This window comes from Solanum dulcamara, chromosome 6 (genome assembly GCF_947179165.1).
Source record: "Solanum dulcamara chromosome 6, daSolDulc1.2, whole genome shotgun sequence".
In the NCBI taxonomy this organism is placed as follows: Eukaryota; Viridiplantae; Streptophyta; class Magnoliopsida; order Solanales; family Solanaceae; genus Solanum; species Solanum dulcamara.
This window is the reverse complement of record NC_077242.1, coordinates 73,291,156-73,305,625: the sequence shown is the minus strand read 5'-3', so window position 1 is coordinate 73,305,625 and position 14,470 is coordinate 73,291,156. Positions and strand designations below refer to the sequence as shown.

Sequence of the window (14,470 nt, the reverse complement as noted above, 5' to 3'; positions counted from 1 at the left end):
AGTTCAAGGAACCCATTCATCTCTAATGGGGGGGAGGGGGTATTCATAACCCTCCCTTCGTTGGCACCCCCAAACACTATCTAATACTAGATGCGTGAACAATCTATCTGAGAGTCTGACTTTGACGCTATATTAAATGGACTTTGAGTCCAACTTAACCTTGAAAATGAGATCAAGATGATAATTGCCCAAATAATATTGGGAGTCCAAAAAACCTATCCATCTCCAATGTGAGATTCCATTCATTACCCCTCTCCCAACCCCTTTCCTCGATCTCTGCCTCCCTCCGGCGCGTCCAAACACTTTTTGGTATTAAATGCATGAACAATCTATCAAGAAGCTGAACATCACAAATAAATTAAATGAACTTTAAATCTTAACCTCAAAGCTAGCTCAGAGGGAAAACCAAGCCATATTAAAAGTTCAAAGAATCATCTATCTTTGATATGAAATTTTATTCTATCATCATAATCGAAAATTATATATAAGCACTATTATGTAATTCAAAGTATTTAATAAGTACTTACAATATTGTGATCAAACAAACAAACAAAAAAAACGTGACTCCATTCAGAGTTAGATCTACATTCGAAGCACAATTTAATAAAACTTATAAATTCTAATCAGTTTGATCCAAAGTTTATTCAAATATATAATTTTACAAGTGAAGAGGTAAACAGATAGAGTATACACAATCTTATTCCATCTTAAAAGATAGAGACTATTTTCGATAGACTTTCATATCAAGAAAATACAATTCAAAGCAATGCGGAAACAAAATGACGAAGTAAAAAAATCATGACAAAATACTATAGAAAGCATGGCAAAATAATCTAATAATAATAATAATTACGACGAAATATTATATTATAAAAAATTATAGCTAATAACAAAAGTTGAAGAATAAAAAACAACAAGAGAAATACTATGACCAGTTTATTCAAATATAATAAATAAAAAAATAATATAAAAATCTCATAAACTTTAAATTCAACACTTCCCCCTTTGCTATTTGTTTGTCTCACTCTTTTTTTCATTTTGAAAAAAGAATGTCTCTCTCTTTTTAATAAATCTTTAATTCTAACTTTTCATATATTATTTAAAATTAGAAAATTAGAAAATTAAAAAATATTTTAATACATTTAATAATATCTTTAATTTGAAAGAGAAAATAGCGGTTTTAGTCTTGAATTATTGCATAATTTCAATTTTAATCCATATATTATTTGACTTTACACATTTAACCTTCAATTATTTGAAACACGTAGCTTTGGTCCTTGAAGTTAATAAAAGTTAACTGTTTAAAAAAATAATTATTTGAAAATATATAAAATAAAATAAAAAATTAGTGATTCTAAATATTTGAAGAATTATGTATATAAAATTAAAATAATATAGAAACTAAACTTGAAATTATACAATAATTTAAGGACCAAAATCGCTATTTCCTCAATTTGAAATTATAAATTTAAAAATATATTTAATCTCTTAAAATATCATATCAAATTAAAATGAAACAAACAAATTAAAATAAGATATGTGCTATACACAGACCCCACATAAATCCAAGAAACCTGGTAATGTTTGTTTGTTCGTTCACTGTTTTTGTACACATGACCACCGTTCGGACAAAAACACCCTGCAAGATCCACCCCCACTCCACTATCTCCAAGGTGATCTCATCTACCTCAAAAATACAAATATAAAAATCCCATCTTTACATTTTTTCTTGTCACTTTCCTTTTTCTCACTCACCTCCTACTTCTTGTAAATAAAAAATCTCCTCTTTATGATCAAAGAAAGAATCTTGAAAACCTTAAAGATCCAAAAGGGTCCAAGAAAATGGTGAATGTTAAGGGTGGAACAAGGCCACCATGGGTAGGATTAGGAGCTGCTGTATGGTTACAAATAGCATCTGGGAGTGCATACAATTTCCCCCTTTACTCTCATTCATTGAAATCAGTTTTGGGTTTTAATCAGCAACAGTTAACTATGCTTGGAGTGGCAAATGATATAGGTGAAAATGTTGGGCTTATTCCTGGGGTTGTATGTAACAAGTTTCCACCTTGGGTTGTTCTATTGATTGGTTCTTTTTCATGTTTCGTTGGCTATGGAGTTCTTTGGCTTTCACTTAGTCAGACTGTTCAGAATTTGCCTTATTGGATGGTAAAAATTCTTCCCTTTTTTTTGTTTTTCTTCTTTTCCTTTGTGTTAAAGATCTAATCTTTGAGTGAGTTTGGTGTTTTTGAAATTTTCATTTCTAGGACATTTCATGTTGTTTATTCTTTTTATTTGCAATTGCAATCTTGGTTTTTGTTATGAGCTGATTTAGGTAAATGGAGAGTTTGGCCATGAAAATTGTGAGTATTTGGAAGAAATTGCTTCTGTTTCAAAGTGAGAAAGGATATTTGAAAATTGGAGTTGTGTTTGATGATGAATACAAATTGGAGTTGTTTTTGAATTTTTGTGAGTAATTTGGAGCTAAAAAGTGAAAATAACTTTTTGGTGTTTTGAGATGATTAGATTAGCTTTGGAATTTATTGTTTCCTCCATCCCATATAAGTTGATTATTATACTAAAAATAATTGTTACATATTATTTTTCCACCTTAGTAAATCAAGAAAGCATTATTTAATTTTTTTTATATTATCCTTACAATGAATTCTTTTTGAAAGTGTTCAGTTTGTAAAATTCTTAAGAAGCTTTTTAAGGGGTGAGTAAGTAAAATTATCTTTTTATTTATGATTTCTTAAGCATCATGCAAAATGAAAAGTGATCAACTAATATGAGACAGAGGGAGTACCTAACTATATGTCTTAGAGAAATCCAATTTTTTGTCCATCGGAAATGAGCTCTTTATCTCCCAAGGTAGGGGTGTGAGGTCTATATACACACTACCCTCCCAACCCTTTTCAGACCTCACTTGTGGGATTACACGGATTATGTTGTTGTTGTCGTGAAATTTGGTGGGGAAGAGATTGATTTGGTGCATCTCCAAGTGGCATATGTTTGGTTGTAAGTGCAAAGAGATCATTATTAATATAAAAATTTCAGAAAGATCAGTTATTGTAAGTAATAATTCTCCAATATTGATATATGTTGTAGTAGCTGAAGGAATTGCAAAATTGTGCTGCATAATTGAACTTTTTGTGGTTTACAATGACTTTCATATCTGAGAATGGTACAGCCTGAAGAAGTTTTGTGAAATCATAGCAATTGCCCACCTATAATTAGCTTTTCCGAGAGTAGACCTCTTCTTCACCCCTGGTTCATCTATAGGGATATGCTTAATATGAAAGAAAATTAGCTCAAGTTTCTGACTTAGAAGTGTCCAATCCGTTCAATTTGTTGTCTGGTTTTGACTTGATACAGGGTTTAAGAAAGTAAAGTAAACTTTTGGATCTTGTGGTCTTAAATTAAAGATATGTAGAATGTGTTGGGTTTTAAAGGTGTGAATGGGAAATGAAAGGTTGTGACTTTCCGAAAGGTTGTGACTTTTCCAAAAAGTTGTGACTTTTTAAAAAGAGTTGCGACTTTTCTGAAAGGTTGTGTCTTTTGAGAAGGGTTGTGTCTGTTCCGATAAGCCACAATAAGCACTTGTTCACACTATCCTTTGTTGTCTATAAATAGAGGATTTTCCTCTCATTTTTAAACATAAAATTTCTCCTTCTTCTGCATATATATTTTCTTTCAAAACAAGTTGAGTCTTTGTGTGATTTTGTTGCTGGCTTTTGAGTTCGCTAAATTATTGAAGTTTGAGGTACTGCTACTTCTTTAATAATTTATCCGTTTTATCTTGAGAGGAAATAATCCATAACCTCGGGTACAGTGAGGGGATTAAATTCCTTAAGGACACACAGTGAATTCTGTGGACTCGGATACTATTTTTTATTTTTATATTTATTATTTCTGGTTTGCTAACCTTAATACAGGAGGGATAACAATCTTAAGGAATTTAATATTTCTTTTTGGTATCTAAGATTTTTTGATAGGGGCACGAAAGATCTTAGAAGCCATTGCAATGGTATTTATATGATTCTTCTATGTCTAAGTATATTATGAAGGAATCTTAGACTTGATACTACAAAGTAGTATTTTTTTTCTTTATCATAACCTTGGTCAAATTAAAGATGATTAAGTTAAATAATGTTTTATTGTCTTAATAGTTTTCACAAACTATTTTCAAAGGTTTGTTATCTGTTGTGATAAAATTGAGAAATACTTTAATGTGTATTACATCCAATATTGAAGGCATATTTCAAGGATCTTAATCCAAGAACGTAGATGAAAAGACATTTTTTTTCAGAAAAGAAGAAGAAAAGAAATGTTTAATAGTCGATTTGAAGAATATAAAAACTTCATCGAATATTAAATTTGTTCCAGAAAAAAAAATTATGTGGTCTAACTATGTGGAAGCTCCATAGAATTTATCATTCATAGATTTGAAGTCAGTCCAACAAACTTGGTAATGAGGGAATTTTTTTTTGAAAAGAAAATCATATCCTTATGATTTTTTAATTCTGTTTTGGAGACTAAAACTTGTGTAGTTTTCTACTCTGTGTGGAATTCGATTATGTCTGATGTTTGAAAATCAGACTGTGCATTTGGTTTGAAGAATATAAAAACTTCACCAATTTATTAAACATTGTGTTTGAATGAATATTCCGACTTGGCGAATATAAAAGCTTCGTCAAGAATATAAAGGGTAAACGATTTGAAGAATATAAAAACTCCATCGTTAACTAGAAACAATGTTGTATTTTTTGTTTCTGAAGATTAAAACCTCTTGATTTTATGTTGTCTGAATTTGAAATTGATTTGAAGTCATAAAAACTTCATCGAAGTGGTTTCTCTAATTGTGATAGAAAGAAAAAAAATATTAATGGCATAAAGTTAATGATTTTGTGCCTGCAATGGATGTCTCTATGAATTAAACTTTGACAATATGTAAAGATTGTCAGAGGAAATTGAAGCACTACAATTCTTTTGTAGAATATTATCTTTAAAAGAGGTTTATACTGCCAATATGTATTTTGATAGTATACATTTGAAAGCATGAGAAAACAAATATGTGGAAAAATTATTTTCAAATACTTGAAAAATATTTTGAGATCATATTTAAAATGTAGGGGTTCTTTGCTTGTGATAAACATAAAATTAGACTTGGTGTCTAATTTAAATATGGAAGCACAGGATATGAATTCAATGACATTCTTGTATTATATTAGACCCACAAAATTCTTAGAGTATATTTTGGTCGTTGAGTTTCTCTTGTACTAGTATATAATATGATATGACTAGTATGAAACTACCAAATTAAATATATATACTTGTTCAAAAGAGTTGTGTCATCTTATGAAAAAGTGTCACTTAAAATGTTGTGATCTTTCATGAAAATACATGTCTATTAAAAATATAATTATTTGTATAGCCATGAATATTGGTTAAAAAAAACCATCTGTCATGTTTTCTGTTATAAAGAAGCATTTGGTTCATATGCTCTTACTGGACCCAATAAGACTGTTCATGGGTTATTCTGCAACAACCAAAATTGAAGGATATGAAAATGTCCTCTTGGAAAGGACATCTAACAAGGTATTGACTTTAAACAATATTTGTATTTGACAAAGTTGTAATAAGTAAGAACAAAATATTTGTAGGAAAATATTAACCTCATGGAGGGTCTTTTCAAACTCAATATTTTTGGTCCTTCTTACTTTTTTGAATCAAATTGTTTATGGCATGAACGTTTGGGATATGTCAATTACAAAACCTTGTGAGAACTGATCAACTTAGAAGTTTTACCTAATTTTGAGTGCAATAAATCAAAATGTCAAGTTTGTGTTGAATCTAAGTATGCTAAGCATCCTTATAAATCTATTGAAAGGAATGATCCCTTTGAGTTGATTCACACTGACATTTGTGATATGAAGTCAATACCATCTCGTGGTGGAAAAAAGTATTTCATAACTTTTATTGACGATTTCACTATTGTTATGTTTATTTGCTGAATGAAAATGATGAAGCGATAGAAATATTTAGGCAATATAAAACTGAAGTTGAAAATCAGTTGGGTAAAAAGATAAAAAAGATGAAGAGGTGGAGAATATGAATCTCATTTTGCAGAAATATGTTTGGAAAAAAGAATCATCCATCAAACTACTGCCCTTTACACACCTCAATCTAATGGAATTACAGAAAGGAAAAATCAAACTTTAAAGGAAATGATGAATGCCTTATTTTTAATTTCAGGTTTTACCATAAAACTTGTGGGGAAGTCATCCGCGCAGCAAAACACAGTCTATTCCATATGAGAAATGAAAAGAAAGAAAGCCCAACTTTAAATATTTTAAAGTGTAGGGTTCAAAATGGATTTTCAAAAGAAAAATAAAAGCTGATGGAACTATTGATGAATATAAGGCAAGACTTGTCATTAAAGGATTTAAACAAAAAGAAGGTTTTGATTATTTTGATACATACTCACTTATAACTAGGATTACATCCATTCGGATGTTAATTGCACAAGCTGCAGTATATGGCCTTGAAATCCATCAAATGGATGTGAAAACAGCTTTCTTAAATGGAGAATTTGAGGAAGAAACTTACATGGAACAACCCGAGGGTTTTGTGGTTACTAGTAAAGAAAATAAAGTTTGCAAATATGTTAAGTCACTTTATGGACTAAAACAAGCACCCAAACAATGGCACGTGAAGTTTGACCAAACCATGTTGACAAATGAATTTAAGATTAATGAGTGTGATAAATGTGTTTACATTAAACACACTCCAAACAAAGTTGTTATTGTTTGCTTATATGTGGATGATATGCTAATAATGAGTAACGTCATTGCAAACATAAATGCTACTAAGCGTATGATTTCTAGTAAATTTAATATGAAAGTTCTAGGAGTTGCCGATTTGATATTGGGAATTAAAATTCACAAAACTTCTCAAGGTCTAGCATTGTCTCAAACAAGTACTTAAAAGTGCAAAAACACCAATTGATGTGAACCTTGATCTTGCTATGAATAAAGGTGAAAGTCAAGCTCAATTGAATTATGCAAGAGTGTTGAGAAGTTTGATGTACATCATGAACTGTACACAGCCAGACATAGCTTGTGCTATAAGTAAATTGAGTCGATACACAAGTAATCCCAACCAAAATCATTGGATGGCAATGAAAGGAGTTTTGGGGTATTTAGAACATACTCAAAACTTTGCTTCACATTACAATAAGTATCCAACAGTTGTATAGTGTTGCAAATTGGATTACTGAGTCAACTGAAACTAAGTCCATAAGTGGATATGTTTTGACCATTGGTGGAGGAGTGATATCTTGGAAATCATCCAAACAAACATGTATAGCTCGCTCTACAATGGAGTCTAAGTTTATAGCCTTAGACAAGGCCGGTGAAGAAGCAAAATGGCTTCGGAATTTCTTAGAAGATATTCCATTTTGGCCTAAACCAATGGCTCCTATATGTATACATTGTGATTGTCAAGCTACAATAGGAAGAGTTGGGAGCGTTATATATAACGGTAAGTCTCGTCACATACGACGAAGACATAATACCGTTAGGCAACTACTCTCTAGTGGAATTATCACAATTGACTATGTAAAGTCAAAGGATAACGTGTCGGATCCACTTACGAAAGGCCTAACTAGAGAGGGAGTTGAGCGATCATCAAAAAGAATGGGACTATGGCCGAGGACAAACCATCGTAGCGGTAACTCTACCTAGAAGAATGGAGATCCCAAGATCTAGGTTCAAGGAGATCAAACAAAGTCATTGATGACGGTTCAACATTGTCAAAATAATTTTTATGATCCATTCTCTTGATGCGACAATGTTCAGTAACAAGGATAAGGCATTAGGGCCTTTTAATGATATCTAAGTTTAATACAGGGCATATCAAATGGTGTTTCTATGGGATAACACATTTAGATATCATCTATGTAAGTGTGAAGTGTAAGCCGCTTCAAGGAGAATCCTGTAAGGCCAGTTCTCTACGCACTTATGAATCAAGAAGTGTTCATGGCTGAAACGAACAAAACAATGAGAACCAAAAACAGTTAAAGGGTTGATTGTGTGACTTATGTTGTCTAGGTATACACCAAAGCTTGACGGTTCAAAGATATCAAATCTACCGATTGACCGAGTATATCCGATATATGTTCACTATGGAAAGTTCAAAGGAAAACCTACTTATCCAGATGCAATTAATTCTTACTTACAAATCACACAGTTTTTTATGCATATGTTTTAACAATAGTCATTTCCCCATTCATGTGGGGGATTGTTGGATTTTAAAGGTGTGAATGAGAAATGAAAGGTTGTGACTTTTCCAAAAAGTTGTGACTTTTCTAAAAGGTTGTGTCTTTTGAGAAGGGTTGTGTCTGTTTCGATAAGCCACAATAAGCACTTGTTCACACTATCCTTTGTTGTCTATAAATAGAGGATTTTCCTCTCATTTTTAAACATAAAATTTCTCCTTCTTCTGCATATATATTTTCTTTCAAAACGAGTTGAGTCTTTGTGTGATTTTGTTGCTGGCTTTTGAGTTCACTGAAATTATTGAAGTTTGAGGTACCGCTACTTCTTTAATAGTTTATCCGTTTTATCTTGGGAGGAAATAATTCATAACCTCGGGTACAGTGAGGGGATTAAATTCCTTAAGGACACACAGTGAATTCTGTGGACTCGGATACTATTTTTTATTTTCATATTTATTGTTTCTAGTTTGCTAACCTTAATACAGGAGGGATAACAGAATGTACCAAAATGTTCTTTCATCTTGTGGTCTTAAACATGTCATCACGTGGAAAGTTAAAACTAAAGAATTGCCAAAAAGGGAAAGAGACTTTTTGAAACGAACTAAAAAGGAAAGTAAGACAAAAAATTGATACGGAGGGAGTATTACATTTCATGAAATATATGGTGCTTGACCACTGCTAACAATTTTAAAAAATATCCCAGCTGGTAATCTTTTATTTTTTTTATTCTTAGAAGCCGAATCCTTTTCCTCTGATCTTGATTTTTCTGCTTGGATTGATACACCCGTAGCCTTTGCTGATTGAGGCTCAGCTGTTAACACCGATTACCATGACTTAATTTATAGAAATGTTCCATGTTGCCTTTTAAGTTGTTCACTGCTGCTTGGTGAAGTTGCATCCTCTGATGCTCATTAATCGTTTTCGCATGTAAAATTTCCCTATGTTTCCATTCATTGTCCCCTGAATCTTTGTTGACACTACTTATGGTTCCAAGAGTTAACATCATTGACATTTTCTCATTTCTTCTTTTTAATTGAATAATATACTATATTTCATGGTTTGACAGTTATGGATTGCACTTTGTGTGGCCACTAATAGTAGTGCTTGGTTCAGCACAACTGTGCTTGTGACTAATATGAGAAACTTTCCTCTAAGCCGGGGCACAGTTGCTGGTATTCTTAAAGGCTATGGAGGGCTCAGCGCTGCAGTATATACAGAAGTCTACAGTGCATTGCTTCGCAATTCTTCTTCGAAGCTTTTGTTGTTCCTTGCACTCGGGGTTCCTACTTTAAGTTTGTTAATGATGTACTTTATTAGGCCTTGTACTCCATCTTTAGGCGAAGATTCTTCAGAGTCATACCACTTTTTGTTCGTCCAAGTAGCTAGTGTTGTTCTCGGTGTCTATGTATTAACAACAACAGTTTTGGAAGATGTATTTTCTTTAAATGTCTATGTTTCTTACACTTTTCTCATTATCATGGTATTCCTTCTAATGGCTCCGCTAGCCATTCCTGTGAAGATGACATTTTATCCCTCAAACCGCGGCAAGCTGGCCGTGTCTGATGTATCAGTCCAAGACGATGGCGGTGCAGAGAAATCGGAACCCTTTTTAACACCATTATCATCGTCGGCAAACCTAGGAAGTTTTCAAGAGGGAGACGAAATCTCTGAAGTGGATATGCTTCTGGCTGAGGGGGAAGGTGCAGTAAAGAAAAAGAGGAGGCCAAGAAGAGGCGAAGATTTCAAGTTCACTGAAGCTTTGGTCAAGGCAGATTTCTGGCTTTTGTTTTTGGTTTATTTTTTCGGTGTGGGTTCTGGGGTTACCGTTCTCAATAATCTGGCACAAATCGGAATAGCTCAAGGTCTTCATGATACAAAGATCCTGCTATCACTCTTCAGCTTCTGCAACTTTGTTGGTCGTCTTGGTGGAGGAGTTATTTCAGAATATTTTGTCAGGTGTGATCCTTTAACCTCTTATCTACTAGTTGTATTAATCCCCTCTTGTTGCCCCGAAGCTTAATTTCAAATGGCAAAGGTTGAGGGACTTGTGACTTAGGCCACGGGTTCAAGCCTTGCACCATGCAAATCTCGTATTAAGTGAAGAAGGGAAGAGGGAAGGCCTTTTCTCGATCATTAAAAAGCGCAGCCCGGTGCACTAAGCTCAAACTATGTGGGTGGTGGTGGGGGGAGGGCTGGACCACAGGCTCTATTGTACGTAGCCTTACCCTACATTTCTCCAAGCGGTTGTTTCCACAGCTCGAACCCATGACTTTCTGGTCACATGGCAACAACTTTACCAATTACAACAAGTCTTTCGTTTCCTCGATCATTAAAAAATTAAAAAAATATTACCCTTTTGTTTGACTTAATTAGGTAGTCTCTTTGCTTAAAACTTAGCCAAAATTAATTAGTCAAGCAGTTATTGCTACTGTTAACTTTGTGCTTTTGTCAATAAAATTGAAAGGACAACATCTTTTATCTAAGTATCTCCCATAGGATAGTCAAAAGCAATTTATGGATGAGATAACTTGTTGAAGATGCTTGAAATGATTAAGTAGACTGCTTGTTTCAGTTATAGTGTTTCACTGTCGTAATACAAGCACTGATCTAATTGCTTGTTGTTCAATTTGCAATGCAGGTTAAAAGCATTACCTAGAACAGTTTGGATGACATGCACACAAGTAGTAATGATCATTACCTACCTTCTGTTTGCTTCTGCACTTAATGGTACCTTATACGCAGCCACCGCATTACTAGGAGTCTGCTATGGTGTTCAATTTACAACAATGGTCCCAACAGCCTCTGAGCTGTTTGGTCTCAAGCATTTTGGTATAATTTTCAATTTTATGTCGCTAGGGAACCCGTTAGGTGCTTACCTCTTCTCCGGTCTCCTTGCTGGGTTTCTCTATGATAATGAGGCAGCGAAGCAGCATTCCACCACTTGCTTGGGTCCTAATTGCTTTAGAGTCACCTTCTTTATTCTGGCTGGAGTATGTGGTCTAGGAACCATACTTAGTATTGTTCTTACTATGAGAATAAGACCTGTTTACCAAATGCTTTATGCTGGAGGATCCTTTCGGCTACCTCAAAGTTCAAATCATTGAGGTATCTTGCAAAAGCCTGGCCAATGTCATGTGCTAATGTTCTAAAGGAAAGCACACTGATCAGCAATCGCCTGTGAGTTCAAATTTCGGATAGTTTGATACTTTTGAAAATTGTTGTGATTTGTATTATATGTTTGAGAATCTTAGTTTTGTTAGGTTGTGTCCACAATGAAGCATCTTGCACATAGATGCGTAAACTACTGTAACACTTGATAGATCAAGCTATATAGCAGAAAAGAGTGTCTTCTCCTGTACTATGTTTCCACTCCATCCCCAAATGGTTATACAGTCTTGGTAGTATTATGAGCATGTTATTGTTAGGTACTGTATCATTTTCCCCTTATGATTGACATCTAAACGCTATGAAACCTGTTCCAATGATACAACACATTATGATTAAGTGTATGGTTTTTCCTAAGAATTCGTGCATGCATCGTGCATATGCTTCAAAGGAAACTGGGAGAATAGTTTTTGATGTTCTCGATAGCTGGCAAAAGCATTGAACTACACTGACAACTGAAGAACATACTACTCCAGTTATCATAGCTAATCTGAGATTTGGTTATCAACAGATTAAAGGAAACATTACTACGGAAGCATAATTTTGTAGATGAGTTGATCTTATACACCATCGATATTTAAATTCCATCAAGTCTATATTTATGGTTTTGAGTCGAGAGTGTATTGGAAACAACCTCTCTACCTTTTTAAGGTGGGATAAGATTTGCATACACTCTACTCTCTCCAGACCCCACTTGTGGGATTACACCAGGTATGTTGTTGTTTTGTGATTACCAAATTCTTATGGCCTATCCTTGTGGATAAGGTCAATTCTGGTAAGTTTTGGTGCCTTTGGAATGACATGAAACCTGTCGTTTTTCAGTATCAAAAAAGTTTTGCATGTGAAGGTCGTTATCAAGTCCCGCCATCATTCCAACTCTTGTAGAGTAAACTCCCAGGAAGATCCCTTTCACTATGCATATAGTTTACCCCAAAATCGTGCTGCTTCTGGGGTCCTGCTATTTATCTTTTCATCGGTTGGAAAACTCAATCTTGATGTTATATACATATTGCTAAACATTACATGAGTGAAGAAGTAAGGAATTTGCATAGCCTTCACTTAATAGATGCTAATGGAAAATGAATGATACTAAGAGTGACCTTTAAAGTGCTGATGAATTAGAATTCTTTCTGTTAACTCTTTTATTGCTTATATATTTGTAGCTGATTAAGCTTTCTATTTGGTAGCTTTGTATTGATCTCTATTTCTTTTTTAGTATGCTTTGTCATGCTTTCTTTGACATTTTGTCTTGGCTTCTTCACTCCCATTGTTTATCTTTTTTTTTCCGAACTGCTTTGTAATGCTTTTACTTGTGCCGAGGGTCTATCGGAATCTCTACTTTCCAAGCTAGAGGTAAGGTACGCATACACACTATCCTTCCCACTTGTGGGATTACACTGGGTCTTTTGTTGTTGTTGTTGTATTGATCTCTTGGGAAGATTGAGCATACTAGATCCCCTTGTTAAAAATTTCATTTTTCTGTTCAATATGAACCATCATACATATTCGATACTAAAATTCAAGACTTTCAAGTACACAAATGCAGAAAAAAAGGTCACAACAGAACAAGGAATGTTGAGACAGCAAACCCCATGCCTGTGTGCCATACCTTAAAAATGCACTCTTCCCTTATGCTACTAAAAACCAAACAGATATCTACCAAAAAACATACTAACTTAAGGTGATTTCTTCCATCAGAGTTACCTATTGCTGGTGGAGGTGACAGGTATTCCGTGGAATTAGTCGCAAGCTGGCTTGGATACACGATTATAAAAAAGAAAAACATACTAACCTAGGATTCTTTAATCTGCAGCCAGTCTTACAAGATGATAGCTTCATACGAGTTGTCAAGTGGGCTTCATATCTTGAAACATTAAAGACCATTGTGAGTAGATAACCCCATCATCAGCTGGAATCATTTCTTGATTGTAGTGATTAAGCCTTGGGCTACTATAGCCCTTTGCATCCAATGGTCCAGATTTATTGATTCTGCTTGGATAAACAGAACTGTCTTTGTATCTTCTGTCCAATGGACCTGATTTCATTGGGCTCTTATTGGGGTACATCAACTTTTCTTGAAGTACTCTTCCATCAAGAGGACCTGAGGCACTCTGATTCCTGTTGGTGGCCATCAATTTGTCTTGCATTCTTCTGTCTAATGGTCCTGATTTCATTATAATGCTTCTTGTTGTGACTATGGCTCTCTCTTCCTTCGAGCTCTCGAGCTTCTTCAGTGCTCCGGTCCATTGTGTTCGATAAGGTTTGAGCTCGGAAAGAACTAGATGAGTCGAAGCTCGGTGGAAACTGAGCTTGCTCAAGTTCTTGGCAAGGAGTTTCTTGGTTTTGTTGATTGCCAAAACAAGTCTTGAAAGGCTATTTGATGATGAGTTTGTTCCTCCTCCGCCGCCGCCTTCCTTTCGAGCCAATTTGAGAATCTCTAGCCTATGTTTGGCTACACTTATCCCCATGCTTTGAAGGAATTCATGATTGAAGTAAATCAAGTCCTCTTTCTGAAGTTCATTTCTGATGAAAACAAGACCATACTCATAGATAAGTTCTTGATCAAGGCTAGTCTTGCATAACCAAGAATACCAATCCATGTTTTTTATGTTTAGTAGTAAGTAATGTGGATAATGAAACATATTACATATATTATGCAATTTGTACCCCTACCCCACCCCCACCCCCATCCCCATCCCACCAAAAGAAAAAAGGGGAAATAAAGCTCCCTTGTCTATATCCCCACTAAAATAGATAGGAGGAGGAAGGTGGAAAAGGTCAAGAGTAAGTAAATGAGCTTGAAAAGGAAACCAAAATATGGTGGTGGGGTTAAGATGATAGGTAGCTAAATAAAGTGTCATAAAATTCAATAGGTTGTTGGTTTGCTTGAAAATTAGGCAGTTAGACCTCAATAAAATTGGTTTTAATTGTCATGTTAGTGTGTAGTTTTGAATTCAATCAATCACCTATTTTCTTCAAGAGAATTTATTTCATATGTATCCCATCTCATCTACTTTTCTACTTACATTG

General features: G+C 34.2%; 2 protein-coding genes across 2 annotated transcripts; one reads left to right on the top strand and one right to left on the bottom strand.

Annotated features, from left to right (window-relative positions):
- The first annotated feature begins 1,597 nt into the window (after window positions 1–1,597).
- Window positions 1,598–11,679, top strand: LOC129891456 (protein NUCLEAR FUSION DEFECTIVE 4-like). The gene is made up of 3 exons (XM_055966831.1): window positions 1,598–2,166; window positions 9,342–10,231; window positions 10,914–11,679. Exons 1-3 carry the CDS (start codon window positions 1,843–1,845, stop codon window positions 11,377–11,379), a joined length of 1,680 nt encoding a protein of 559 aa, XP_055822806.1. The 5' UTR covers window positions 1,598–1,842; the 3' UTR covers window positions 11,380–11,679.
- Window positions 11,680–12,899: 1,220 nt separating this feature from the next.
- LOC129891455 (uncharacterized) lies at window positions 12,900–14,053 on the bottom strand. The gene has a single exon (XM_055966830.1). The coding sequence runs from the start codon at window positions 14,038–14,040 to the stop codon at window positions 13,288–13,290; it is 753 nt and encodes a 250-aa protein (XP_055822805.1). The 5' UTR covers window positions 14,041–14,053; the 3' UTR covers window positions 12,900–13,287.
- Between the last annotated feature and the right edge of the window lie 417 nt (window positions 14,054–14,470).

Bases quoted from the DNA above. Each gene is read 5' to 3' on its own strand.
- LOC129891455 (XM_055966830.1), bottom strand. From the start codon at position 14,040: ATGGATTGGTATTCTTGGTTATGCAAGACTAGCCTTGATCAAGAACTT.
- LOC129891456 (XM_055966831.1), top strand. From the start codon at position 1,843: ATGGTGAATGTTAAGGGTGGAACAAGGCCACCATGGGTAGGATTAGGA. The intron at 2,167-9,341 runs GTAAAAATTCTT...ATGGTTTGACAG, and splicing joins AGAATTTGCCTTATTGGATG to TTATGGATTGCACTTTGTGT. The intron at 10,232-10,913 runs GTGTGATCCTTT...TTTGCAATGCAG, and splicing joins ATTTCAGAATATTTTGTCAG to GTTAAAAGCATTACCTAGAA.